Below are 26,641 nucleotides of genomic sequence, written 5' to 3'. Positions count from 1 at the left end.
GCTCTGCTTCCATTATGCCGTCATAATGCCCGCAGTGAAAGATCTAGACTGTTTTCATAGAACCCGGGATTACACTAAGCAGCCCAAAACTTCTCCCATTGAAAACTGTTGATGTGCAGCTACAAGTTGCCAGACATTTGTGAACCTTTACACAGTCAAATAAAACATGTGGCATCCTTTCTGAGCTTGCACACTGACTGATTGAAGACCTGAGGTGATGAATGGATGCAATGTCAATGAAACAGTCATCGCTTTACAAGAGATTACACATACTTCCCCCCCTTGTCATGCGCCAGATCTCTGTACTCTGTGCCCAGGAGAGGTGGATGATGAGTCTTTTGAAGTGGAACGCGCATGCAGGCATACACTTACTCAAAGACACCACTGAGATAGATGATGCCGGTGTACTTCACACTGAGCTCTGATAGTTTTTAATTCTACATACACCTCTCAGATTTCATTCTTCAAAAGCTCTCTGGTAGTGTGTAGCCTTCATGTCTGCTCCTGAACCTTCTAGTAAACCACTTCTAAAGAGAGCTGAAGTGTGGAAAACTAGTGGAGAACAGTGTAATGCGTGTTTTTGTGCACAAGCATATGCATACGCGGGGTTACACCGGGGCCTTTCGTGACAGCAAGCATGAAGCCTATTTGTATAATCTCTGCAAGCTGACGCCTGGGAGATGTGATTGCGTTCTTGTGTCAACGGCTTTGTTTATAGGTGAGTTTTCAATGATCCCGCTGTGTGAATTCAGCCCATTTAAATCCCTGACTATAGGGCCTCGCTGATGGTGCAAAGACTCGTGGATTAAGCAGGGAGAATGTGGCAGTGTCAGAGAAGGGAGGGGTGTGGGTGAGGTGAGGTGGAGTTGTGTTGACCTCCGCAATTACAACTTTAATTTCCAACACGTGCTTCGTTGTTCGGGGCATAGTCATTGTGTTCTGTTCCCGGTAGTTGCGTATGTGTTTGTAAACCCCGACTGTCTCATCACTGTGGGAACGCGGCACGCAACCGCAAATCTAGCATGCAAAGAAAACAGGCAATTTTGTCATGAACTAAGTATATCGGCGAGTACTCCCACACATTGTCTCGAACAGGTTGGCCTTGGATTCCTCCAGTTCCTCCTCCTGTTTCTGTGCAGGTTTTGGCCTGGAGCCTTGCCAGGCACTCTCTGTCACTGAATGCGCTCTCTATGTTTGGATTTGACGAATGAAATCAATCTGCTGTTTCCGCTCAGCAGCTGACACTTAGGGCCTTTTGTTTTTGCCCAGTAGAGTAGGGGATTTCATTGAGCTGCGATAACAACACGAACTAACCTTGCGCAATTAAGTTCTCCGTCCTCCTCTCATCCCCCCCCCCCCCCCCCCCCCCCGTCATGTTGTGGTGCCGCCCACCTTTATCTTCCCCCTCCTGATATTTCTGTTCTCTTGTCTTCGGCGGCTGCGGAGAGATAGTATTTCAACTGGCAGTAGAAAGGAAAGGATGAACAGCAGCAGGTAGGCCCCCGAGGCGAGACACACCCCCGTACACCTTCACAACCACGTCTCTTCATACGCTCCCTTCCCCTGTTTTTCTACGCCCCTACCTCTACCTCCCCGGCGGTGCAGTTTCACACAATAGATGTGTTGCATAACTCTAAACACATGCTTCTCTTTCCTGGTTCAGTGGAGTTTGAGGTTTAAATGTTCACACTTGGAACTGATACTACATGGAGGACACAGGCTAATAATGAGGATGACAGTTGCGTACTTCCCCCTCCCCCTCCCACCACACAGTCCAACTGCTGATACAAGCCAACACCATTATGTGCTGGTCCAGTTTATTACTCTTAGACCCACATGCTTCTCCCTAAACACTGCCAGATTTGCTGCATGCTGAATAATGCTAGGGCTAGCCAATCAGTGGCAAATACAACTATGTCTTGCGGTAGCCTGGATGTTGAGCAATCTTTCCCACAACCCTCACCTGGGCAATCCCTGATTGTGAATTACGATTACTATTGCTCTCTGGTATGCTGTTCTAGTCGGTCTCCGCACTACTTAGATTTATTACATTTAATCACATCAGCGTATTACAACATGCTCCAGAAATTGCTAGCATAACTCCTTCAGGAAAATTGCTGTTAACTTAGCTCATTTGTTTTTTTTTGGTTATTTTTTTTTTAAAAAACATACACAAAGGATTGTGCGGGAATTCAAGGGGTAGCCAGGATTGCTTCTCGTTTAATTGGATAGCATAGTACACGAGGTTACAACTTCTGATTAGTTTTGTGCGTGGATTTTTTTTTTTAATAATTGTTAAAATCTAAAAAGATTAAAAAAGAAGTTTCAAATTAATTTGAATTCATTTAACAGTGTAAATGAAAAAGCAAGAAATCCCCGTACGAGAGGCTCATGCCAAAGCTTTTTTGACTATTTTTCTATCTCCCAGTTTACAAGCAAGTAATAAATGAGTGAATCAGACCAACAAATGATTTACTGAGTAGATTATTTTCAGCTACAATCCTGTAAGACTGAGAGTCTGTAGCTTTTTTGCTAAGAGCTCTGTTTGTAGATGCAGCAGTGCTTTCAGCTCAATGCTAATGTTGTGCTATCTTACAAATCACTGTCTTGATTTAGCATGCTAACAATCACCAGTTTGTATTAAACGTGCAGTATAACAGAGGCTCAGTGTTAAAAACAAATTGGACAAAGTGAAAGTTTGGCCTTATGGTGGAAGTTTAATAAGGAAATGTCACACTAATCCGTCTCTAAAACATTTCACACAAGATCCTAAATGTCAGCTTCATAGTGACACTAGAGGAAAGGCAAGCAAGCGCCTTAGTGAGCGGCATCCTTTAAATATTTGTGGTAATAATTTGCTGCAATCAAAGAACTTGGCTAAAACTTAAACTCAAGCAGACGTTCCCCAAGCTGTTGAGCGTTTTTTGATAAAGTGCTCTTCCAGTGCAACGGCTGCAAACCGCTGTTGCTTTTTCCTCGTCGCTGTGTTCAAATTGTATCACGCAGCCGGATTGCAGAGCCGGTGGCTACTACTTGTAAGACAAGAGCAGAAAACTGGACACAAGTGCAAATTAACTGTGTCCTGGCGTCGATTCTCCTCAGCAGATATTTAGTCACAGGTTGAGACACTTGCTCGAAGCCTTTACATCCAGCCGTCTTGTTTTCATTGGAAGCCAGGCAGCGCAACACCCGGCAGAAAGCACCTCTGCTCCTCTGAAGCTCTCCACTCATCGAGCGCCAACCAGTGGCTGTGTGGGCGCACCCTGCGCTACCTTGAGAAAATAAACACAGACCTTTTTGGTTACAGTTGCATCACACTTCAAATGCCTTGCTTTTTAGACGATATCTACAGCACTTTGAAGTCATGTGTGTAATTTCCCAGTAGGTGGGAGTATTGATGGTTAGCGTGAAGATTTATAGGGTGACTGGTTGGTAGATTATCAGAGAGATTACTCAGTGTCTCTGCATCATCTTAATTAAACAATTACCTGCTTATCGTGTTGTGCAATTTGCCTCATCTTACTTTTTCTCACCTATTTTCTTTTTGTTGTGTGTGGGTGTTGTGATCTGAGTCTTCCTGCTGTGCGCCATCAATCCAAAGCCTACCACCACATCATGCCCTGTTAAAAAAATATATATATATACAGTGGGGAAAATAAGTATTTGATACACTGCCGATTTTGCAAGTTTCCCCCCTTATAAAGAATGGAGAGGTCTGTAATTTTCATCATAGGTACACTTCAACTGTGAGAGACAGAATCTAAAATAAAAATCCAGAAAATCACATTGTATGATTTTTAAATAATTAATTTGTATTTTATTGCATGAAATAAGTATTTGATCACCTACCAACCAGCAAGGATTCTGGCTCTCACAGACCTGTTAGTTTGTCTTTAAGAAGCCCTCCTATCCTCCACTCGTTACCTGTATTAATTGCACCAGTTTGAACTCGTTATCTGTGTAAAAGACACCTGTCCACACACATAATTGATCACACTCAAACCGCTCCACCATGGCCAAGACCATAGAGCTGTTTAAGGACACCAGAGACAAAATTGTAGACCTGCACATGGTTGGGATAGGCTACAGGACAATAGGCAAGCAGCTTGGTGAGAAGGCAACAACTGTTGGTGCAATTATTAGAAAATGGAATGGACTCAAGATGACTGTCAGTCTCCCTCGGACTGGGGCTCCATGCAAGATCTCGCCTCGTGGAGTGTCAGTGATCATGAGAAAGGTAAGGGATCAGCCCAGAACTACAAAGGAGGACCTGGTCTATGACCTGAAGAGAGCTGGGACCACAGTCTCAATGGTTACCATTAGTAACGCACTACGCTGCCATGGATTAAAATACTGCAGCACATGGAAGGTCCTCCTGCTCAAGCCAGCACATGTCCAGGCCCATCTGAAGTTTGCCAATGGCCATCTGGATGATCCAGAGGAGGCATGGGAGAAGGTCATGTGGTCAGATGAGACCAAAAGTTAACTTTTTGGTATAAACTCCACTCGCCGTGTTTGGAGGAAAAAGAAGGATGAGTACAATCCCAAGAACACCATCCCAACTGTGAAGCATGGGGGTAAAAACATAATGCTTTGGGGGTAGTTTTCTGCAAAAGGACCAGGACGAGTGCACCGTATGGAGGAGAGGATGGATGGGGCCATGTATTGCGAGATTTTGGGTAACAACCTCCTTCTCTCAGTAAGAGCATTGAAGATGGGTCGTGGCTGAGTCTTCCAGCATGACCATGACCTGAAACACACAGCCATGGCAACTAAGGAGCGGCTCCGTAAGAAGCATTTCAAGGTCCTGGAGTGGTCTGGTCAGTCTCTAGACTTAAACCCAATAGAAAATCTTTGGAGGGAGATGAAACTCTGTGTTGCCCAGCTACAGCCTCGAAACTTGAAGGATCTGGAGGAGATCTGTATGGAGGAGTGGGCCAAAATCCCTGCTGCAGTGTGCGCAAACCTGGTCAAGAACTATAGGAAACGTTTGATCTCTGTAATTGGATCTGTACTAAATATTAAGTTCTGTTTTTCTAGTGTATCAAATACTTATTTCATGCAATATAATGCAAATTAATTATTTAAAAATCATACAATGTGATTTTCTGGATTTTTATTTTAGATTCTGTCTCTCACAGTTGAAGTGTACCTATGATGAAAATTACAGACCTCTCCATTCTTTATAAGGGGGGAAACTTGCAAAATCGGCGGTGTATCAAATACTTATTTTCCCCACTGTATATCTGTTCACGCATACCAGACACCTCAGCACACACGTACAGTTGTTGATTCCATCTAGCACCAGCACCACCGTGTCGGGCGACGCTGTCAGGTGACCTTTGTACCCGCCGATCCTTCACATAAAAAAGGTGTTTATGTCGCTCGGTGGTGTTTGACAGAGTACCAGCAGGATTAAAGCAGCCTCGCAGTGAAAAGTCTTTGATCATCTCCCTCCTCTCCTCTCCGAGCCCTCAGCGTCACGCCGACTTACAGATTCCAAAGCTGAAATCGCCCCTTTGTTTCCCTTCCACCTGCCCAGTGGCCCAGGACGGTGTATTAATTAGGGAGTGAGGGGTAGCGAAGGTGAAGCGGCTTATCTCCGCTGATGTCGTCTAATGAGGAGCCTTGCTGAAGACTTGCTGAATGTTGTGGGTTTTTTTTTTTTGGTGGCTCATTGTTAGTGACCCAGACAAAAGGTGGTGTGACTCTGAGGTGCAGCCGAGGCAGAACGTCTCTCTGCTTCTCCCACTTATGCGTGCAAACTTTTCTCTGCTGCTCCTCTGCACTGTCAGGACCAGGCAACCAGAAAAGCCGCTAACGGGAGATGGCATTGTCATAGCAACGGTACAGTTCCTGTCTTCTGTAGGAGATTTTGATTTCAGTCCAGGGAATTCCCCTCAAACGCACTTCAGCTGCATTTTATTTGTGTGCTGGTGCCCTTATGCAAGACGCTTAATCCACAACTTTCTGAAAGTACGCTCGAATGAAAAACATGTATATAATATGCAGTGCAACCACATAAGTTCGGTGAGAGGCTCGCTGAGGTAGAGAGGAGTGTGGGTCGGAGAAGGCACACAACGAGGCACCTGTCTAAAGGCATAAAAAGAAGGTGCCAGAAAGAACATCTGTTCCACTTCCTTTCTAATTCAGGGGATGTGGCCCATTGCTGCGTTAGGCAATCCTGGCTTTTGAGGTTTTCAGTTTTGCAAAAATTGGTCGTGACGGGTCCTTTTCAGTTGTCGTAAAGCCGTAGAACGAGAGAGAATTTTTTTGTTCCCCCAGTTGGACCATCAAACAAAGTTTTTGCTTTAAGCACGCAAGCTTTTTTTTTTTTTTTTTTAATCTGACTCCTTCAATAAATCACTCTCCTTTCAAGCTGCTAGAGTAAATAAAGAAAGCCTCAGGGTCCAAGGTTTACACCGCCTAATCACAACTCTCACATATAATTTCCTTTTTTATTAAAAATATATAGTTATATATGCATATACTCTTATTGTTATCTCTCCACAGGTATGCCATTATGTGTGGTGTTATGACAGAATATGACACAATACAAAACAAGATAAAGAACGGATACATCTTTAAGGTAAGACACGCACACAGTGTCCCACTTGTGTCTGTGCACGTTCTGAAACGAAATGCACCATTGCGTGCATGCATGTTTCACATACATAGGACTCTACTGTTTCTCCCTTGCATGTAGACTAAAGGGGAACGGCTACTCATTTCACTTAAGCCAGTAAGCCACTCCTACTGCGATTCAGTTGCATAAGCTGCGAGTGTGGAAGAACTGCACGTAGCTTTTTATCTTCTGTCAGCAGCTTCCCCCAAACAAAACTCTTGACAGGTGAAAGGGAGAGAGAGAGAGAGAGAGATAGAGAGCTGGAGAGGGAAGATATGAGGAGAAAAAAAAGAAAAACTCATCAGAGAGAAGGATAATGGAAAAGAACGAGGGCGGGCGGGCGGGCGGGAGGGAGTGTGCGTGACAGTCAGGAGTGTGTGGTGGCTCGGCGAGATCGCGTGTGTGAGAGGTGTTTGTGAAATACTTGTGGGTTGGTGAAGCAGGACAGATCAGGTCAGAACAGAAGGCAGTGGAAATAGCAGCCGTGTCATGAATCAACAGTGAAAACCGTCTGTCTGTCTGCCTGCCTCCCCTTCCAGGATCATCTGGATAAAGCCATTGAGCTGAAGCCGCAGGACCCCACCTCCTACTACATGCTGGGACGCTGGTGCTACAGTGTATGTGACCCCGGCGGACGCGCCTCGCCACGCACACCCATCTCTCCTCACATCCACAAACTGTGAATTTACTGGGGCTGACACGGCTGCGTGGCCTCCCGCCTCTTTTTGCTAACCCACCCACGGTTTCCCCTCATTCATTTCCACTGTTTAGGTTTCCCCGAAGGTTTGTTTTTCCCTCCGTGATATTCACTGAAAGCGCTCTGGGAGGTTGACACCAGCCATTGTTAGCTTCAAATCAGATTTCGCCGGGTTAGATAATTTCATCCTGTTTCTGTTCTGCTCAAGTTCTCCCAGTGCAGACAGCTGTTTTTGATGCGGACCTCCGATTGTTTTTATGGCCATCATGTCTTGTCATTTAGTCTCTACCGGTGTATCTGAAAATAATGTGCGATGATGAATTACTGAGAATTACACAAAGAATTACAGGCATTCTGCGGCTGAGTGTCCCCGTTGTCTCATGAGCTATTTATCGTGTAACCTGGTGCCAATTGTCGAGCTGACTGCCTGAAAGGAAGGAAGCTATTACATGGATTGCGCTGATTAAATTATATAACGCTCACCTAGGCTGCCGGCGCTAGAGAGAGACACACACTGAGGGCCTGTGCACGTTTAATAGAGAAGCAACACCTGATGTTTTCGGGGATTGAGTTTTATGGGCTGCCTGTGGTAAACTCATGTTAACAATGATCTAGTGTTTGCATTCGGCCGGCGGTTCTGTTTGAAAGGAGCCCGCGATGACGCCAGAGAGCAATGCTACACCTGCAATTAGACGCTGCTTTGGTGAATGGTGTGAGGCAGGAACATAACATGTTTGACCCAGGCTCCTGCTGGCCAGTATCATTTTCTGCAATTAAAAAGTGTCAGTAGAAAAAAAAAAAAAGTCTCAGTGCACAGGCTCAGGAGCTGGAAAAGTCACAGGAAATTGCCTGCAGAAGTTAAGAATAATGATATGTAACCAATCCTGTTAGGAAATGTTGTGGGTATTTATTCACATAAACACACACCCACAAAATGCATTACGTTACTTTTCATTAGAACTGTTAAAGCACTTAATTTCACAGATGTCAGAATGGAAAACATCTCAATACGCTGCATTAATGTGCCCCAGCAAGGTCTGAGAAATTCCAATGAACTTTGTCATATTGATGACAAATTGTCGTTGTAATTGGGGAATGTGAGTTGTTGTTTTTTCTGACCTCATGTGGTTTCACTTTCCTGCAGCAATGCATGGGCCGTCGGGTGTGGTTACAGGGGGCAACTGGAGCATTTCTGACCGCACCTTACCACACCCGACCTGTGAAACTAGCGTAGAAACCTTCCAGAGAGGAGCCAGAGAGGGCAGCGATGCACCGTCTCTTTGCCCTTCTGTTAGTTTACTCTTAATGTTCACAATTACCTTCTCAACCTGGATCTTTGTGTTGCTTTGCAGGTGGCTCAGTTATCGTGGATTGAGAGGAAAGTCGCTGCGAGTCTGTTCGGTGAACCGCCCAGCTCCACCATTGAAGATGCACTGAAGAATTTTCTAAAGGTGCCGTGACTCATCGTACAGTAGCTCTGTACTTTTATTTACTTAAGACTGCAGTTTGCTCCAAATGAAGTAGATCTTACAATGTCAACAGTCAGAGACTACAAATACGAGCAGCACCTGAGGGTTTTTATGGAGCAGATTTAAAGGGGTAGCTGTTTTTTAAGTGGGCTTGTGTAAAGTACTTCTCCGTACTCGGCGCGTTACCGACAGTAGAGGGTGGTCGACATGCCCCCAAGTTTGGAGAAGCAGAGAGGATTAGCGACACACATTATAGCCACCTAAAACAAGGCTCTTGCAATCAGTCATCCTTTTTTTTCGATGGGGAACTGAAGCCGTTGTATCTCTCTTGTCAAACCCACCAGACTCCATTGATGAAAACTGTTATTTTAGAGAACGGTGAGAGTTGTTAATTCAAATCCAAGTAAGACGTTAACAAGCAAACTAGCTGATCGAGGCGGTGGTAGAGCAGCAACTCTGCGTTCTGCAATTTAAAACGACAGTTTTTGTCAATAGAGTCTGGTGGCTTTGATGCGATCATAAAGTATGTCGATATGACAGGGTTTCAGACGACCGTACGAGCACGCGGCCACTCAATCTGCGCCTGTTTGTCTAATTTCTTATGTTTTTCGTTGAACCGATTGCATGCTCTCTCCTGAGCCGCCCCTAGTTTTAAAACACGCATCTTGCAACTGTGTTTACTTAGTGCGCCGACGCAATTTGCCTCCAGGTCTCTCTTGTACCCAGTTTTTAAAGCCCAACCTTTTCGTATTTAGAGAGACATAATCGTTGTTCTCCCTTCTCAAATGTTTATATAGTAGAGGAATTACTTTCGCTCCTGGCCAGTATTCCTGCGCATGCCTTTTCCTCAAATTGACGGGTGAGCTACACAAGACGTGGTGCATCCCACCCATCAATTTGATTTAAGTGGCCCAGGTTGCAGCATGTCACTCATGACTTGGAAGTTGTACAAATACGTGCTCCAGTGTTGTACAGGTGCAAAGTATCTGTACGTGACTAATCGTGTTGTTGGCATAAATCAGTACAAATGGCTCCTGCTCTTGCTCCTTTTAAAGTTGCAGACATAACCTGTAGCTATCCCTACATGAAGATCAGCGTCTTCATTCAAATGCAGCTCAATGAAATCTTAATGGTTTAGACGAGGAAAATGTTAGCTAGAATGATAAAGTTTGCCTCTGAAAACTGAAGCAACCCTTTTTGTCCGTTCTTATCCAGGTTGAGGAGCTTCAGCCAGCGTATTCCAAACTCAACTACGTGTACCTAGCTAAGGTCAGTACTGGAAACACCGGGTTTACGTTCTGCAGGATCTCACCGGGACTAAACAAGTCCTTGACGGCATTTGCTCTTTTCTTTGGCAGTGCTACAAAGACCTGGCGCAGAGGGACAAGGCCAGGGAGATGTGTGAAGCTGCTTGTTCAATGAATGCCGACTCCAAGGAGGTAGATTTGATTACCAGCCATTTGCAATCCCGTATTCAAGTCCGTTTGCTTCTGGCTGGTCTCATCTTGCAGGCTATTGTTGGGGAAATCACCTCAAGTCCTGTTCTAAAGTTTGTTGTTGCGCTAAGGTCACTTTATAATGACAAAGGGTGATGATGAGATTAAGGACTCAGGACTCACTGTGGGGCACTGAATGTGCCGGAAACTTGAAGTTTTGTCTTAATTTTATGGACAAAACTGAACTAATTCAAGAAGATTTTTAAGATTCTTAATCAGCAACTCCTGGTTCGTTCATCCTTTCATACACCTCACTTTGCTACACACACGTTTCTACGCCTCCTACAAGATGTTTACCCTGCACAAACCTCGCACAGAGAGAATGTATTTATTACAACCCGAGAAAAAAAAACAAAAAAAACAAGCAAACAATCTAGTGTTTGCATTCGGCCGGCGGTTCTGTTTGAAAGGAGCCCGCGATGACGCCAGAGAGCAATGCTACACCTGCAATTAGACGCTGCTGCGGTGAATGGTGCGAGGCAGGAACATAACATGTTTGACCCAGGCTCCTGCTGGCCTCTATCATCTTCTGTCTCAGTGCACAGGCTGAGGAGCTGGAAAAGTCACAGGAAATTACTGGCAAAAGTTGTGCAACCGATCCTGTTAGGAAATGTTGTGGGTATTTATTCCCACAAACGCACACCCACAAAATGCATTACGTTACTTTTCATTAGAACTGTTAAAGCACTTTATTTCACTGATGTCATTGCTTTAAAAGAGAAACCTCCACGTTAAATAAACATCTCAATACTTCTCATTTATGTGCCTCAGCAAGATCTGAGAAACTCCAGTCACCTTTTTCAAGTTGTTGAAGAGTTGTCGACGTCTTTAACTGACCTCCTGTGGTGTCACTTTGCTGCAGCGATGCATCGGTCGTTGGGTGTGGTTACCGGGGGGCGACTTGCGCATTTCTGACCACACCTAACCACACCCGGCCCGTGAACGAAACTAATCAAATGTGGCGTTTGCATGGTTGTCACGTGCTAATACTGTCATTTTATCAGATTACCAAAGGTTTAAAGGTTTTCAAGCTGATTAAAAAGTGACCGAGGTGTAAACGGAGCCGTTTAGCGAAGGAGCGACGAGATTAAGGGGGTCAAAACTCTACGGTGTCTTAAGAGACTGCTCGATAAGCTTCTTCCTCCTTAACAAAGAAGAGCCGTTCAGTGTGATCACAGACCGCCGTGCATGAAGCCAAATGAACACGTTGTCACATTTATTTATCTAAAATCATGTTTTTTATTTATTTTCTCAGGGTGAAGAGGCACAAAAGGAGCTGGACATACTCTGCCCTGCGCTCGGGTTGTGACGACACTTGAATAGTTTTTATTTTAAATGCACTGCAGGTTGCAGTGTGTGTGTTTGTGTGAGGGTGTGTGTGGATAAACTTTATATTGGCGGGCCATCGTGACTGAAGGGAGCTACCGTATGTCGTGGCGTGATATAATTAATGGGAGCAATAGGCCACTACATTCAGACTTGTATCTTTAAGAAAACATTTGGTGCCTGGTTGTAGCAAATCAGCAAGATAGATAGATTTCCCTCTCAAAAGAATTTTAATGAATTCTGTTTGATTGTTAAGATTATATACATCTGTATATATTCTATTTATATAGCAGTGCGTAGCAGAGATTCTCTCACAGGTCTGATTGCTCTGATAGTGATTGAAGCTCCGGTGGTGTTGGAGGATACTAGGTTTCACAGACAACAAAGACCTGTCACTTTTTCGGGGAGGTGACCCAGAGGACCTGTTGTTCCTTCCTGTTCCGTCCTGTCTTCTGTTATGTCACCCGCCACACGTGGAAATAACAAAAGCGACATCAGACAATGGCGCAACCCAAACATCATGGAATGCCGTGACCACTGGACGACCCCCTTGCCCTGCCCTGACCGTCGCACAGATCAGCGTTAGCGCTCGCAGACTTTGGTTGTGAAAGGTTTTCAACGCGCCGTAAACACGAAATGAATATGTTCTTTGATGATGCATTTGATGATCAGTTTTTTTTTTTTTTTTAGATCTGATTAACTGCCGTTGTTGACTTTGGCACCGGTCCATCGTTCAGTTGCCCTTTTTCTATTCAGCCGCTGTGACGGTAGCATCATGACTCTCAATCAAGTCTTTCATTTCTTATGTGACATTTTAACTCGTCGTCCCACACATTCGCATGCGACGGCGCACCTGAAGTCTCATGGCCAGTGCGCAATTTTGCATATTTGTCAGATCATGGATAAAAAAGAAAAAACCAATGTAATGGTTTCCACCTGAGGGGGTTGTATGAAGCACCTGTGCAGGTAGCAAAACCCCCTTTCATTTATTTATGATGGAATCTTCCAGGAGGGCTCCACTACCTGTGGTTGACCTGAGGCCTCGGATTTTCCTACATGTTCATTTTTGAACTCGTACACAGAGATTTTTATGTTTCATTAGCCGGGAGGTCGTTAGAAAATCACGTTTATTTTTTATTTTTTACTCTTTTTTTTTTTTCCAATATTAAAAGAAAAAGGGATGTCCATCTAAATTAAAACGTTTTAATGTTTTTATAAAGTACTCATTACACTACTTATACTGTATACAACATCTAGTTAATTTATTCAGGGTTTGCTCAGGTTGTAGTTCATGTGAAAAATTCATCAGTGCCCGGAAAGATGAATAAAAGTTAAAGATGTGTTTTTAAAAAAAATAGCATGACAATGAAACTAAGGGCATTTTTGTGTGTGCACTAATGGCTCTCTGTTCAAACACACGTACAAAGCAGGAGAGTCCTTTGCTTTGGCATTCCAGTTTACATAATACCACGATAATGTAGCCCAATCAGATGGAGGTAATATCCGAATGCTTCATTTCACGTCTGTGTAATACATTCCTGATCATCTCAGCTCGGTCTGACGTGTTTAAAATATGCATATTTTATGTATTGTAAAGTTTTATCCAGGGGGATTTTATTTTGTCAGCCGGGTTATAATTTAATTTTATGTTATGTGAATTCTACCCAAGATGTAAAAGAACTACAACAAAAATCGTTTGAAAGATTTTTGTCCTATCAGCAACACGAATGTATTTGCTTTTTTGTCTTTCTTTTGTTTTTTTCAGATGCCAAAGTGAGATCTATATTCCCCCGATAGAGATTATACTGTTCATTATCATAGACGTTGTGTACTGAATGATTAATGGTACTGGAGTCTGTCATTAAAACCTGTGCAATCCTGATGGCAGTAGTCAGTTTTTCATTGGCCTTGCTTGTGTTCTCGTCAGTTTTATTGCTGGTGTCGAGGAGCGAGCTGTGGCGTATAATTAAAATGTGCTCTGATTTTTCTTACAAACTAAATCGATCTTAATTCCAAATCAACAAAGAGTTCAACAAGTAAGCTCCTGCAGGTAGTACAAGTGATTGTGGTATTTTAATGCATCTCTTTCATTTTTTGTGCCAGGCCAACAGGGAGTTTCAGAGTCAGGCCAACTTCACGCCGGTCTAGTCATGTTTCAGCTTTATTATTTATTTTATTTTTTATTTTTTTCAGGGTGGAACGACTCTTAATGGGTCCTTCCCAAATGAGCACAGGTGTTTGTTTGCACAGCATTGAAAACTTCACCTTTCCTGACTGGTTTTATGAGCCTCCTGTGGACTTTAATCAAAGGCCTCAGTGGAGAGAGCTGCAGCAATCAACCTAAAAGGCCAGCTGTTGCGTAAATTTAGATGCTGCATCTTTCTGCTTCTACAGTCTGCTGCACGACAATGAAGACATGTCTCTTGGTGCAACTCCCTCTTTTTTTTTTATTCAGGTAACTTGTGGACTGGAGGATTCAGGAAACACCATAAAGTATTCTTGACTTCTCAAACATTACTTGATTAAATCTGTGACTTTAATCCATGCGAGGTCTAAACTATGGGTAGTGTCAGACTAAGACGCTTTGATGAGTTTTTATTTTTACACTTTGTCAGAAACAGTGACTTTAGGACTTTATAGGAATTGAATCCTAACCAAACACCAAACTAAGCTATTTATATTAAGCGAAGAGACGGCTGGTTGTAGCCTTATATGGGCCCCGTGGAAAAGAGAAAGAGGAGGGATGTCCTCAGATGGCTATCTTGGTATGCCATACACCGATCAGACATAACATTACGACCACCTTCCTAATATTGTGTAGGTCTCCCTTGTTTTCCTCCAAAACAGTTCTGACTCATCAGAGAATGGACATGGGCCTTCTGAGGGTGTCCTGTGGTGTCTGGCAACAGGATGTTGTTAGTGGGGGGGTCTTTGAGGGGAGGGGCCTCTGTGGATCATCCCACAGATACTTGATCAGTTTGGGATCTAGTGAATTTGAAGCCCAGGTCAACACCTTGTGCTGTTTTTCCCTAAACTGTTTGTGTGTGTGTTCCTGTGTCAGGCTGCATCCTGCTGGGGATGGCTGCTGCCATCAAGGAGTGTCATTGCTATGGGGTGGGGGTGCCTGGTCTGGTCTAGGTGGGTGCTACATGTCTAAGTAACATCCACATGAATGAATGTCAGGTCGAAAAGTTTCCCAGCAGAACACTGGATTGTCACAAGATGGTTTATGTTATTTACTTCACCTGTCAGTGGTCATAATGTTGTGGCTGAGCGGTGTATGCGGTTTATATGCAGTATTTTTGATAGTTTTAGTAAATGACTTCTTTATCCACCAGTTTACCCATGTATAAATGCCACGTGAGCCCAATTTAAACTTAAATTAAGGTCCTAAAAATGAACCCTCCACAGAAGATGCCTTCATTTTAGCGTTGGTCGTAGATGAACCGTGACCTGGATGACTGAGAATCTTACGAGTCACACAGACTAACATCTGCACAGCACAGTGATGTGAGAGATTTCTCCGTTCCTGTCCTGTTCATCCTAACTCTAGATCTGCTCTGGGCTTGACCTGGACTCAACTCACCTGGGGCAGGTCCTGACCCCCGCTGGCCCTGATCTGCGGTTGACATTGCTTATCACTCAGTGAAGATAATCTTAACTCTGGCCCTGCGGTGCTGTCGTAACATTCCTGAGCTCCTATCGGTCTGCTTCGACGGTTAGCAGCCTTCTGTCTGAACACCGCATCTGTCACAATCTCGCTAACGTTCATTCAGATCTCCGTATATCCCTCCATTGACAATCGGGGCTCGGTGACGTCTAAGTTACACAGCTTAGAGACAGAGGGATTTTGTGCCGCATGCGTACGTGCTGTATCTCCAGCCGGTCCGGGATACAAACTTTGAACGGAGACGTTTGTGGTAATCTTGTTAATGCACTCTTGACAGGTCTAATCTGTTGTGACATAGGCTTTGTGTTACCTCCACTTCATGCAATATTTCAAGTTTCTCAGCGGCATAATGCATCCATAGCCCTCTTTATTTCTGGCAGCGTGCACCCCCTTAGACATGGTGTGTGTTTTGTTTCTGTAATCTGCAGAATGACACAGTTCTGGTGTTTGAAAGCATGTCAGGAATCAGTGCTACCTGCTGCAGCTTCGTGAAAGGCAGACAATGTGAGCCTTTAGGGTTCATTGCTTTATTTCAGTCTGCAGTTATATGTCAAGTTTGTTTCTTTTACATTCACCTGAACTGGGCGTTATTGACATTGTCAGCTTCTCTGTACCTTTCAGCTCATTCACGTTTGATAATCTATCATCTCACTCTGACTGGAGAAATGGTTTCCTTCCTGTTTGCAAAGATTATACTTGGAGAGTTGCCACACATGACTCCACTGGCACTATTTAGTCTCCCAGGTTCAATTTTGTATGTGCGAAAAAATGGAGAAAGGGAGCGTGGGGAGCGCCCTATCAGCAGCCATCTACTGTCTGAATTTGTCACGCTCTGGCTGGCTGGCTATAAGCCTCCCGCTGATCGAGCACAGGATGTTCTGGCAGGGCGAGATAAAAACGCTGTTCAGGGAATGGGATCTCCCAAACGCTTCCTTTCTGGTCCCACCTGACGTGGCGACAGGCCAGGAGGAGTTTGCGTTCACTGTGAGGATGTTTGATATGACTTATTAACCAGCCCTGACTCATAATCAGCCTTATTGCCAATTCAGTTTTTAATCTTTGCACATATATGACTTGTTCAAAACATAGAAAGCCACACCAGTGTGATGCATAACAGCAGGGTCTGTTTATTATGAAATCGTACAATATCATTCAAAATCATTTTCAGGCTAGCAGATTAAAGAAGTGTCAGAGAAGTGGCAATTTTAACACATTTTTTTTTCTATTTTTCTAAGAGATTTTGAAATTAATTTACTGTAGATTCTTTTTGATTGTTAAGGTATTTCTTGGCTGACTTTACGCTGATTATATTAGACTTTAAATGTTGGCAAACCAAAGCCAAATTAAATTGTCTAAGCGGAAGCAGATGTGGCTTTTTCTTATTACTTTTATTTCCGTTGCACGTAAGCCACTTTTGCCCTTAATGTGGCCTGTGCCTATAATTTTAAACTGTTTATCAAACATTATCCTTCCACCTCCAGAAATTGTGATTTTTCTGAGTCAAACAAACAACCAATCACCTAAAGTCACCTGTTTTTCTGAATTATATTGCTCAAAAATGCTTCAGCAAGAAGCTAAGAAGAAGGGAAAAATAAAGTAAAACCAAGCCTTTGCAGTCAGTGCATTAGTCTCCCATGCTGAGATAAATTAATCTAATTTTCATTGCATGAAGATAAGTTAAACATCATTTGTTTTGAGCATGGAAATTAAGAACAGAACATTCAGAGTTGAACCAAAAGAGCAAATAAATGTCAGAATAACACTGATTTAATATTTTCATACATGCACCGGACAGATCTGCTACATGAACCCCTTCCGCTCGTCATCCTTTTCAAACAGCATCTACAGTAGGTTTCATTATATATTAGCAGACTCTCAAAAGCGTCCTAGTTAAAATAGCATTCGGCTCCTTCTGAGCCTTATTCCTGAGTTTCTACACTTTTACATGTGCATCAAAAACTATATATACGTCAGCGCTGAATTCATGTTAGCATACGCGAGGTCTTGAGGGTTCATGCGCTCCGTGAGCTTATTCACCCGTTCATCATTCAGGAGACTGATGTTAGCACATTGCTTTAGTCACTTAAATATCATTTCAGTTTGATTTTTAACCTTCAAATGTCACAAGAGGAAAAAGAGGTGGAAAAATTTAAGCTGACACCAAAACTATTCACAGAAAACATGGCGACGCTGTGATATGTCTCTGCGTACAAAGCTTGACACGTCCTTTCAATATATTATTGCAGCAGTGGCGTTCACACAAAGGTCACCGGGGGGATGTGACGTGCACACACATACCCGCGTCTCCTGTGGAACCGATGCCACATCCGTTTCTGTCTGGCACTAATTAGAAATAAGTCAGTAAACAGTGATCGCAGCTGTTTAATCATTCTCAGCTCTGCCATGTTAAGCATTTAAAACAATGTGTACAGGATAAGAGCTTCGGATTATAAATACACTTTGCAGCCGCAAACATGAGCTACAGTCGTTCTGTGTTTTTGCCTTCACTGCCCTCAGGGAATGTCTGGCTGGTGGCCGCCTCCAGCAGCGCCATGTCCTCACGCATAGACACCGCTATGGAGAAAGCGTGAGGCTTGAGAGTCAGGCCGTACTCGTAGTCCAGCGTGGGCGGCCTCTCCGGGTCCGCGGCGATGTTGCACTGATGCGCTAAGATGGCCGTGAAGAGGAACAGCTGCAGCTTGGACAGCTCCTCGCCGATGCACCGCCGCTTACCCAGGGAGAAGATGAGCACGTTGCTGGTCAGGTCCTTGTTCAGCGCGCCGTTCTGGTCCAGGAAGCGCTCGGGGTCAAAGGTCTCCGGGTGGGACCACATGTCCGGGTTGTGGTTCATGGACCACTGGTTGATGAAGATGACTGTGTTCTTTGGCACGTCGTAGCCCATGATGGAGGTGTCTGTGGTGGTGGAGTGGGGGATGGTGAGGGGGACGAAGCTCGTGAAGCGCATCACCTCGTAGATGAAGGCCATGACGTAGGGCAGCTGCGGCTGGTCCTCGATGGAGGGGATGCGGCTGCGGTCCACCACTTTGCCCACCTCCTGCTGGAGACGCACCTGCATCTCAGGATACCTGCATTGACAGAAAGGAGCGCACACTTTAGGTGACTAACTCACAGACATCACACATCTCACAGTTTTCTCAATAAAATAATCAAAGAGCATCCATCTCCGTATAAATTTAGCACCATAGATATCATAACATGCACATTTGTTGAACCCAACCCACTGTTGTTTTCCCACCGTTTGAGCAAATAACCAGATATCTCCTTCTAAAAGTAAAAGTGCCTCTTTGTCTTATAATACACCGGCATACTGATCAAGGCGCCGGGCACAGACTGGATCAACCAGTAGGAAAGATTAGACAATGAGCTCATGTGAAATCTGCCAACAATCTTCTGCAGTAAAATGCTGACTGGGCATTTCATTCACTTTCACTGGTGTGCAGTTTCAGCTCTTTGTGTTATGCTGCCACTACCTGTCTGTGCCTCAGCTGCTGCGCTATCCTCTTGTGAAACTCAAACCCTGCTGAACTTCCTCGAGACTGTAACTTCAGCTGCAGCACACAGAGGACCCGCTCTGATTTATTATCTAGTCTTATTAGCAGCATTTACTATTGTTGCATCTTAAGGATTTCTGTTAAATGATGCTTACTTGACAAGAATGAGGATGATCCACTGCAGGGCGGTTGACAGTGTGTCTTGACTGGCTCCAAATATATCCCCAACTGTGGGGGTCACATAGTCTTTCTCCTGTGAGCTTCCAGTTTTATCTCTTATTTGGTCCAGAGCCACTATAAAAGCATCCGTCATGTCCCTGATGGCGCCTGACTCGATTGTTTTTCTGTGTTCAATGACTTTGTCTCGAATGAATTCGCCGAACTCCAGGTTGAGTCTCTTGAAGTTATCAAAGATGGTTTTGATGGGGTTGGGGAAGTACTGGAGCCACGGCATCACGTCCACTATGCTCCCTGCGCCCACAGTTTGGGTGAACTGGTCGTTCCTGCCCACCACCTGCTGAAACTCCTCGTCCTCGTAGGAGTACCTCTTCCCGAAGCACACTGCGCTCATTATGTTGGCGATGGACACGACCAGATAGGTCATGGGCTGGAAGTGTCGGCCCTCCTTCGTCTTCTCCACGAACAGCTGCAGCAGCTCTTTGATCTCACAGCGGACGTGTCGCTCAAATGCCATTTTGGTGTGCGGGTTCCCGGTGGAAAACATCCGGACGGTGGACTGGGCCACTTTGCGGTGCACCTTCCACCAGTCGGAGACGGTGCCGAACGCGAGGCTGTTCCCGTTGGAGATGAACCTGAATGAGGTGAAGTCCGGTCTGCCGGCAAAGTCGAGTCCCTGCTTGACCAGCGCCTGTTTAATGGAGTCCCCGTTCAGCACCACCACGGCCCGGCTGCCCAGTTTGATCTGGAAGACGGCGCCGTATTTCTTCGCCATGCGCGCCAAATACAGGTGCGGCTTGCTGCCCATCTGCGCAGCGTTCCCGATGACCGGCCAGGGGAAGGGACCCGGGGGGAAGGAGAACGAGCGCTGCCGGAGCCATCGACACAGGTGGAGGGAGAACAGCAGAGTCACACATGCCACTAGCAGAGCTCTTGGAGTCGCTGGGTTAATCCCATCAAGTGTCACATCCATGATCCTGCTGGGGTAATATGATCACAGGCATTGATTAGTAGAAGCACATATTGTTATAAAGGAACGGTTTGAAACAGGCCTATGACACGGTGTTTGTCAGTGGAATAAGGAGCTCATAAAGTACCTGGCTGTGTCCATTGATTCTTTGAAAAAAATGCCAACCTCTGTGATTTATCCAAAACAAAAAAAAGATTTAAATCTGTCCCAAAAAGCCCGAGGACCCCGATCAAGTTGCGTTTCTGTGAGCTGACTGAAAAGACTAAATGTTTAACCTGAAAAAGTTTTAGGTTATTGGTCGGCATCTCCCCCCAGCAGCCGGACGCAGAGCCATTGACAGAGAGTGCAGCCCGCCGTGCATCCACAGAGTGTGTGCGCTTCTCCCCGCTCCCGGTCCGCAGCCTTCCATGCTGTGAAGCCCTGCAGCTCTGAGTGAAGTCATTTAAACAGCGCAGCATCCCGGCCCCCACTCAGCGTCGGCGCGTGTTGCTACAGTGGGCAGGTTTGTTGCAATGGGTGTCACGAATTTGCGTGTCATCCTTTCGCGGGGGCCATGCTAATCATCGATTCCAGTTTATCATATGTGCTGCCGAGCAAGCACCCCATCCACCTCCTCCTCCTCCTCCTCCGCCTTCCCCTCCCAACTCTCTCTCTTTCTCGCTCCGGCTGCCTCTCTTAGTGTTACTTGCTCGCTGTTGTTGGAAATGGGAGCTTTGAAACTCAGAGGCAGCCGTGTAAAGTTAATAAATAAACTAGGTGGGTGGATATTCTTTGAGACAGAACAGAAGAGCCGGGTAACCAGATTTTACCATCATATGGAATATAGAATATAAATTATTATTATTAACATTATTATTATTATTATTATTAACATTATTATTATATGTAACCCTATCCTGATTCATTACGAGAAGTTCTATTGCGCATACAGTTACAATCATTATAAAGAGAAAAATTATTATTTCCATTACTATTATTATTGTTAACATTAAAAATAATTATACTAATAAAAATAACCTTTTGTTTGCTCTTTTTATGAGCCATAAAATTAGTAAAAACTATCGTCAGCTGCCGTGGTAAAGCGAGAAAGTGTCTGACTACGCCTGAGGGAGTTATGTAACGCACGACACAAGTCAACGGAGTTCAGACTTTTAAAATAAATCATTCAGCCCAAACCTAGCGTAAACATGACGTTATTATGACTAATTTTACTTAGATGTGTTTGTCTACGTCGTATATGTCTATTAAAGTGTTACCTTTGCGCTCCTTTTTTTTTCTTTTTGAAATAAATACAGGAGGATGATTTGTTTAAGCATGCAGCTTGTAAATCTAGACACATGACAGCTCTTTTAAATTAAACTGTAATTACATAAAAATTTATTTTGGTTTGCAGGTTGAGCATGAGAGATGTAAAAAAAAAAAAAATGCAAACACATAGTGGGAGAGCCTTTTCTGATTTACTTTGGTCAATCGCATGAATAACTTCTGCAATTTCAGTTGTTGCACGTAACATAATTCGTTTTATTTTATTTACCGTTTACACGGCTGCGCTGAACAGGTGGTGGTTGCTGTTGAGCTTGTCAGTGCCAGAAACCTCATCTGAGGGTGCGTTTTCCCGTGGAGCCACCAGGAGGAGGCGAACCCCGTGTTGTAATTTATTAATTCACTTAATTAACCAACGTAGACTGCATCAGAGATGACCTGCAGGATGCTGCAGCAGCCTCTTGTCCTCATTTAACGTTCACGTTCAGCAATGCATGAGGAAGGATGGAAACGCTTTATTTATCTAAAATTAAATGGAGGCAGATTGGTGATCATGTGTTTTCTGAAGCCCCTCATTACCGAAAGGTTAAAAAGATTCATTCTTTTCTCATATCTGTTCACTCCTGCCGGGTTAGGACCCCCTTCCCCTCAAAAATAATTAAAAAAAAGAAAGAAAGAAAAGAAAAAACAAATATAGGATGGTCCGCCTTTCGTTGGAGGAGTTTTGCATTTTTATGTGTTTCTACTGCTTTGTTGGATTCCTTATCTGGTTAGTATATGTGATGTTTGGGTCTGGGGCCTCTGCTCGGGCCTTCCGGCTGACGAGCAGGTCTGACCAGCTCGCTGATGAGTAGATTCGGGAAATCCGCTTCAGCACCGCGGACAGCGGCCCAGACCAACCCGCTGACGGTGTCCTCCGACCCCGAACTCATCTTTTACGCACGTTTGATACCACTGACCCGATCATTTGTTTAAATTAAATTAAATTAAATAAAATGTACTGTTTTTTGGCAGAACGTAAAACAGTGACATGCTAAATAGAATATTTGTTCTTCTAATGATAATATCACCAAAACGTAGGCCTATATTGGAATCATACATTTAAAAAAAAAATAAAAAAAATGCTCCTTTAAAGATATTTTAACAATATTATTATAGGATAGACAGAAAAAATTATTGGATGAATAAAAATATTAAAAAAAAAGAAATCTGTGTTTATTGAGGAAAATTAGATTATCACATGTCCTAAAATAATTGTTTGTTTGAATCCAAAAATAAATAAATAAATAAAATTTTTAAAAATTCACCTAATTGGCTTTTCCAATAATGTTATTTTTCAATGCAACAAATTATATATATATATATATATTTTTTTTTTTACTAAAATGATAAATTAAAGTCAAATCACCACTGATTTCTAAAAGAGAATGTAATATATATTTAGTACTTACTGAGTCGAGGCCGTCCAGTTGTGCTCCTGCTCCTGATGAACCTCTCACAAGGTGACGGTTGGATTTTCTTTTATTCCACCAGTGCACCGATATCAGCAAGGGTGGAGACAAGCTAATGAGCTGGTCCCAGCCTCTTTCACTTCCAGGACCCAGCTGTTAGACCCAACCCCGGCAGGTCCCCCTGCCTTTTTACTCCTCAAGGTATTTCAGTAGCTATCATGGTCTAATCCTCTTGTGTCTCGTCTTAAGTGCATTTTTGCAAAACTGGAATTACTGAAGCAGAACTGTAGCTACGCATTCACTATTGGAAATTTCATTTGAACGTTTTTAAGAAACCACAAAATTATTGTCGGATGCGCTATCTGCTCTGACTTGCACACACAAGACACACAATGTCTGTCTGTGTGTGTGTGAGTGTGTGTGTGGTCGGTGGTCAAACTAGTGATCCTGAACATCCCCCGTTCCTAAGACTGATCTGCTCAGCAGGTCTTTGGCTTAACTTTGTTTTGTTAAAGAGGCCCATGCCCATTCTTGGACGGTGAATAAAGTGTAAGCTATATTCCTTTATATTCATTTCATTACTCCAGGAGATTAGTCAGTTATTTTTCATCATTGCTAAAATACAAAATAGTGCAGTGGCTGCTTGGGTCAACTTCTTTCTCCTATTGGAAATGCGTGCATGAATAAAAATTACCTGTAGTGTTCATTATATTATGTTTAAACTTGATCCATGAAGTGTTTTTTTTTTTCTGTCCCAGTCTAGTTAAAGCTTGAGACTGCTACGTGCAGGTTGGCCTCAATCACACATATTTGCACGAGGTTGCCAAGATCTTTTTTTTTTTTTTTTATAATTAAATAAACAACCATTAATTTCTATGTGTCACTGGAGTTGCAGAGATATCATTAATCTTTGTGCGACTTTTAAATGCCCTTAAATCCCTACATGTGTTACTACTTGGACTCAGAGTACTTCCTCCAAAAGGTGCAGTGAGGTGACTTCAGCCGCACAACAAACCTCCGCCTTGGGCCCCCGCAGCTCCACTGCTGCTAGCAGTTTCAACACAAGTTTCCCTTCCCACTTGACTGACAGCTCAATTGCTCATTGCGTGTGAGTGAGCATGGAGGCCAGGGAGGAGCTCGGCGAGGTGCGTGCAGCTGAGGCTTTGCTCTCACAGAAAAAAAGGTACAGTTGCATTGTAAAGTACCAGCCTGGCAGGGCAGCGGGCAAGTCTAATTCCAGGAGCATTGCTCACATTCAGAGCATAGTTTGGTACGAGAGAAATCAAAGTAGGTCATATCAGGAAGTTACATAATCTGTGAACAAGAATGACAAATGACACAGGCCATTACGTTGATTTATGGCTTGTATTTGTGGAAGCATACGCAAGACCTCGGAAGACAAACACGCCTCTAACAGCACTTGCGGGACTTATCTTATTTTTTGAATCAATGCTGTGAACTTGTGGGAAAACAGAGGAACAGAGGGGACTGCCCAGGGCTATTCTAAAGGTGCCGAGCAGTCACGCACATGTGCTTCATCATGGGGGTGACACTTGAAGGGAAAGCCGCTGACAGCTTCACTAAACATAGGTTTCCCTCTGTCTCCCTCATTTATTCTCCAACACAGAATAGATCTGATAGATTTCAAGAAATTTACGCAGATCTGGACATGCCAGAGAGGTTTAATTAATCATGCATGCATTTAAACGACGTAAATCTAGGAGAGGAGATGTTTGCAACAATATCTTACTCGTCAAAAAAAAACTATTTAAACAAAACTATTTAAAAGTGTGAATCTCTGCTCAGTGTGTTCTGATTTAAACATTTTCTCTTTTATTGTTGCATTAAAGTCTATTGTAAGGACATGAATGGTCAAATATATGCCGATCAGGCGTAACATTACGACCACCTTCCTAATATTGTGTAGGTCTCCCTTGTTGCCTCCGAAACAGTTGTAACTCATCAGAGAATGGACATGGGTGGGCTTCTGAGGGTGTCCTGTGGTGTCTGGCAACAGGATGTTGTTAGTGGGGGGGAGGTTTGTTAGTTTGAGGGGAGGGGCCTCTGTGGATCATCCCACAGATACTTGATCAGTTTGGGATCTAGTGAATTTGGAGGCCAGGTCAACACCTTTTTGTTAAACCATCCGTTTTTGTGTGTGTGTCTTTGTCAGGCTGCATCCTGCTGGGGATGGCTGCTGAACATCAAGGAGTGTCATTGCTATGGGGTGGGGGTGCCTGGTCTGGTCTAAGGGGGTGCTACATGTCTAAGTAACATCCACATGAAAGAATGCCAGGTCCAAAACTTCAAGTCATAATGTTATGCCTGATCAGTGTATGTTTTTAGTGCAACAAGGCCGCACATCTTAGAGAACTAAAGGTAAATCAAAGCTGCACAAATCATGCATTTTATGTTGACACTGGCTTACTGGGTTGACTGGGCTGAATGTGAAGGGGGTTATTTGAAGTGACAAAGCAACAGAAACCATCCTTTACCTATTTTGAGACTACGACACAGTTTTGATTTTAATGGTGCGTGCACAAATTGTTCTTCTGCAGAGGCATTGCCACAAACATCAGTAAACAAATGTCCTTAAAAACCCCTGAACCAGCAGATGTAGCGTGCTAACACCAATATCCCATCATCCTACACAGGCCAATAGCGCATGCAGTTTGATTTGCTGACCCCAGGTGGCCAAATAATCAATTAATATTGCTTTAATATGCAAAACAACCCATGCAACAACAGCAATCCACGTCAAAGCAAACTCAAACAGGAGTGCTACACACATATAAACTCCTGACTTGGCATTTAGCCTTTAGCTGTCCCACCAGGGGAAGACAGAACTTTGGACCACTGCTACACCACAGTCAAAGATGCCTTTCACGCTGTCCCCCGTGCGCCACTGGGAGAATCGGACCATGTCATGATCCACCTGATTCCAGCATATAGACAGAAACTTAAACTCTGTAAACCTGCTGTGAGGACATGTAAGATGTGGACCAGTGAAGCTGTGGACCGCTTAAGGGCATGTTTGGACTGTACTGATTGGGACACTTTCAAGGCGGCAACAAACAGTTTGGATGAGTACACAGAAGCAGTGACGTCATACATCAGCTTCTGTGAGGACTGCTGTATTCCAACACGCACCAGGGTGAGTTATAACAATGACAAACCCTGGTTCACAGCCAAACTCAGGCACCTCAGGTTGGAGAAGGAGAAGGCATTCAGGAGTGGAGACAGAGAGAAATTCAAAGAGTCAAAGTACAAGTTTAGCAAAGCAGTGAGGGAAGCTAAACGACAGTACTCAGAAAAGCTGCAAAGTCAGCTTGCAGCCAACGACTCAAGCTCTGTCTGGAGGGGCTTCAAGAACATCACCAACTACAAGCTCAAACCCCCCCACTCTGTGAACGACTCACGCCTGGCCAACAACCTGAATGAATACTTCTGCCGCTTTGAAAGACAATGGGACAGTACCACGACCACCACCCCCCACGGTGACACCTCTCCCACCAGCACTGGTATCTGTGAAACCTCACAGGCCCTCACACCAGTGCCCCCCTCCTCCCCGACAACAACAATGGCCAAGGCTCCCTCACAGCCGGTGGGCTCAGAGCCTCCCTCCTCCATCTCACCTCTCACCATCCTGGAGAAGGACGTGAAGAGGCTGTGTAATTAAATTCAATTCAATTCAATTCAAAGCACTTCATTTGTCCCCAAGGGGCAATTTAAAAAGGCGCATAGTAGTAGCTTATTCAAACAAGGGACAAGAGACACAGTCAACGAGGCAGAACCCCCGCAAGGCTGCTGGACCAGACGCTGTGTCTCTATCCACCTTGAAGCACTGTGCTGATCAGCTGTCTTCAGTGTTCACGAATATATTCAACATCTCACTGAAGTCATGTCACGTGCCAGCTTGCTTCAAGGCCTCCACCATCATCCCAGTCCCCAAAAAGCCAAGGACTACTGGACTCCATGACTACCG

The 26,641-nt window shown here is 44.1% G+C and overlaps 2 protein-coding genes across 5 annotated transcripts in view; one reads left to right on the top strand and one right to left on the bottom strand.

The window, feature by feature from the left end:
- rmdn2 (regulator of microtubule dynamics 2) overlaps window positions 1-13,635 on the top strand; it is a 30,925-nt gene extending 17,290 nt beyond the window's left edge. For both annotated transcript variants that reach the window (XM_084561802.1, XM_084561801.1), the window contains 6 exons: window positions 6,514-6,589; window positions 7,165-7,242; window positions 8,675-8,773; window positions 10,007-10,060; window positions 10,150-10,230; window positions 11,543-13,635. In XM_084561802.1, coding sequence (XP_084417928.1) covers window positions 6,514-6,589; window positions 7,165-7,242; window positions 8,675-8,773; window positions 10,007-10,060; window positions 10,150-10,230; window positions 11,543-11,596 — 442 coding nt within the window. In that variant the 3' untranslated portion in view covers window positions 11,597-13,635. The remainder of the gene's footprint in view (window positions 1-6,513; window positions 6,590-7,164; window positions 7,243-8,674; window positions 8,774-10,006; window positions 10,061-10,149; window positions 10,231-11,542) is intronic.
- Window positions 13,636-15,792: 2,157 nt separating this feature from the next.
- cyp1b1 (cytochrome P450, family 1, subfamily B, polypeptide 1) lies at window positions 15,793-22,731 on the bottom strand. 3 transcript variants are annotated; one of them, XM_084561167.1, is made up of 3 exons: window positions 22,657-22,731; window positions 18,951-19,952; window positions 15,793-18,369 (listed from the first exon to the last, which is right to left on the bottom strand). In XM_084561167.1, the coding sequence occupies exons 2-3, from the start codon at window positions 19,943-19,945 to the stop codon at window positions 17,763-17,765; spliced, it is 1,602 nt and encodes a 533-aa protein (XP_084417293.1). In that variant the 5' UTR covers window positions 19,946-19,952; window positions 22,657-22,731; the 3' UTR covers window positions 15,793-17,762. The 3 variants fall into 3 exon arrangements, with proteins under 3 accessions (XP_084417293.1, XP_084417292.1, XP_084417291.1); XM_084561166.1 differs by lacking the exon at window positions 22,657-22,731 and adding an exon at window positions 20,070-20,779 and having other exon boundaries at window positions 18,951-19,949; XM_084561165.1 differs by lacking the exon at window positions 22,657-22,731 and adding an exon at window positions 20,070-20,779 and having other exon boundaries at window positions 15,794-18,369.
- Between the last annotated feature and the right edge of the window lie 3,910 nt (window positions 22,732-26,641).

This window comes from Chelon labrosus (assembly GCF_963514085.1).
Source record: "Chelon labrosus genome assembly, chromosome: 15".
NCBI lineage: Eukaryota > Metazoa > Chordata > Actinopteri > Mugiliformes > Mugilidae > Chelon > Chelon labrosus.
Note: the sequence above shows the minus strand (reverse complement) of the source record. Positions and strands in the feature narration are given on the sequence as shown.

Excerpts from the sequence above, each read along its gene's own strand:
- cyp1b1 (XM_084561165.1), bottom strand. Across the intron at positions 18,370-18,950 it reads ATCATCCTCATTCTTGTCAA|GTATCCTGAGATGCAGGTGC; the intron begins GTAAGCATCATT and ends CTGTCAATGCAG.